The sequence below is a fragment of the Chaetura pelagica genome, unplaced genomic scaffold (genome assembly GCF_000747805.2).
Source record: "Chaetura pelagica isolate M959 unplaced genomic scaffold, ChaPel_1.0 scaffold333, whole genome shotgun sequence".
NCBI lineage: Eukaryota > Metazoa > Chordata > Aves > Apodiformes > Apodidae > Chaetura > Chaetura pelagica.
Window position 1 is genome coordinate 92,874 of NW_009952689.1, and position 2,204 is coordinate 95,077.

General features: G+C 59.8%; 1 protein-coding gene across 1 annotated transcript in view; it reads left to right on the top strand.

Annotated features, from left to right (window-relative positions):
- Nucleotides 1-2,204, top strand: part of DCHS1 (dachsous cadherin-related 1) — a 58,040-nt gene that overhangs the window by 44,992 nt on the left and 10,844 nt on the right. The window contains 2 exon segments of the mRNA XM_009993813.1: nt 1,393-1,523; nt 1,970-2,072. Of these exon segments, the coding sequence (XP_009992115.1) occupies nt 1,393-1,523; nt 1,970-2,072 (234 nt within the window).

Here is a 2,204-nt window from a genome sequence, read left to right on the forward strand (position 1 = left end):
AATGGAGGCTTGGTGCTAACATGGGGAGCAAGTGGTATTGAAGGACTAACAGTTGGCCATGAGATGGGCCAGTGCTCTGTTCAGCCTAGTATCTACAAATCTGAGAAGACTGTGGGGAGACTCCTTCCAGTGGCTGCACCATTCCCTGTTTAGTCCAGGCCACACACACTCAGCCCCGTCCCAGTCCCAGGCCCTGCACCCTCTGCCCTGCTGGGCACTGGGCTCTGCCCTGAGCCCTGTGGCGAGTCCTGCTGCAGGCAGCCCAGGTCTCACCGTGCCCACAGGCTCTAGACATCATCCAGCCACCCATGGATAAGCAGTTGGCAAACGCTGCACACAGTGCAATGAATCTTCCCCTGCCATTTTACAAGTCATGATTCAGATGCAAGGCACAATTCTTGCCTCCCATTCAGGTACTTCTCTCCCTGCAATCATGCTCCAGCTGGGATTACACGTCTCTCTCCCTTCTTTGTAGAATCACAGAATCCCAGAATGGTTTGGGTAGGAAGGACCCTAAAGCTCACCAAGTCCTACTCCTGCATGGGCAGGGACACCTCCCAGCAGCCCAGGCTGCTCCAAGCCCCATCCAACCTGCCCTTCAACACCCCCAGGGATGGGGCAGCCACAGCTTCTCTGGGCAACCTGGGCCAGGCTCTCCCCACCCTCACAGCACAGAATTTCTTCCTAGTGTCTGACCTAAATCTCTCCTCTTACAGTTTTAAGCCATTCCCTCTGGTCCTGTTGCTACATGCCCTTTTTAAAAGTCCCTTCCCAGCTTTCCTGTAGGACCCCTTTCCAGGCATGAGGAGGCCTATGGTGTTCATTCCATCCACATACCCACCACCATCCCACAGAGGCTCCATGCCTCCCCCAGCACCCAGATATGCCCCAAATGCCCATCTCCTGCACCCCAGAACATGCTCTGCCTCATTTCCCACCTGCATTCCAGACCCCTGCCCCTTGCACACACTTTAAATGCTCTGGGTGAACTCACTACCTCCCCGTGCCAAAGCTTCCAGCCATGCCAGCATGTCCCATGTGCCAGGGCTGGGTGTGAATCCACTGCCCACCACACACCCAGACCCTTGTGCCCATGCTCACCACCTGCTCCTGTGTCCCAGGTGCTGGACACAAGCCCACTACCCTGCAGACGCTCACCTCATTGTGTATGCATCTGCTGCCTGGCCCTCCACACCCTCACTGTGCACACCCACTGCCTCCAGATGTGCTTCAGATGCTCCACACGTATCAGTTGCCCCTGACACTTCAGATGCTGTGCACAGCACAGCCACCTGCATGGGCACAGCCCAGCCCTGTGCACACACTCGGTGCCCCCCATCCTCCGGGTGTTGTGCTCCTCCCACGCCCCTGTGACCCCTGTGCTTCCCACAGCCTGGTGGTGACAGCGATGGACAGAGGGATTCCTCCACTGGTGGGCTCTGCCACACTGACTGTTGTGGTGATGGACATCAACGACAACAGCCCCACCATCCCCTTCCCCTGGGAGGTGCGGGTCCCAGAGAGTAAGTGCAGTTCATCCTCACCACGAGGGGCTCACACCCCAGCAAGGGCACGAGCTGAGGTGCATGGACACCTGTGGGAGGAGCCCCCAGAAAGGCCTCTCTGTCCCCTTGCCAAGGGGATTGTGCCCATTCCCACTGACCTCCCCTGAGCTTTTCAGCACTGGGGTTTGTGTGCCCCAGTGCTGCAGCTGTGTCCTGAAGGAACCAACTGGATTCCCAATTCCTGGCCCCTGCCCACACTGGGGAGACTCGAGCTGCCCTGCCTGCTCTTTGTCCGTGGCCCCTGTGCCAATCGTGGCCTGCCCAGCCGCTCCAAGGCCTCACCTTTCCCCATCATCTCCCCTTCTCCCCGGTGCTCAGGCTCTGGACTGAGCTGGTGTCCCACCAGGGGAGCCAGATCTTCTCCAGGGAGATGGGGCTGCTTTTCATGACTTGCCTCTCTGCAGACACACTGCTGGGTACCCAGATCGCCCAGCTGACTGGGAACGACGTGGACTCGGGCCCCGCGCTGTCCTACTGGCTGGTGCCGGGGGGTGACGGGGGGGGCAGGTTCTCGGTGCTGCGCTTCGGGGGGCGCCTGGCGCTGGCGGCGCCGCTGGACCACGAGCAGAGCAGCCGCTACAGCCTCACCCTGCGCGCCTCCGACGGCCACCACCAGACTGAAGCCCAACTCACCATCCT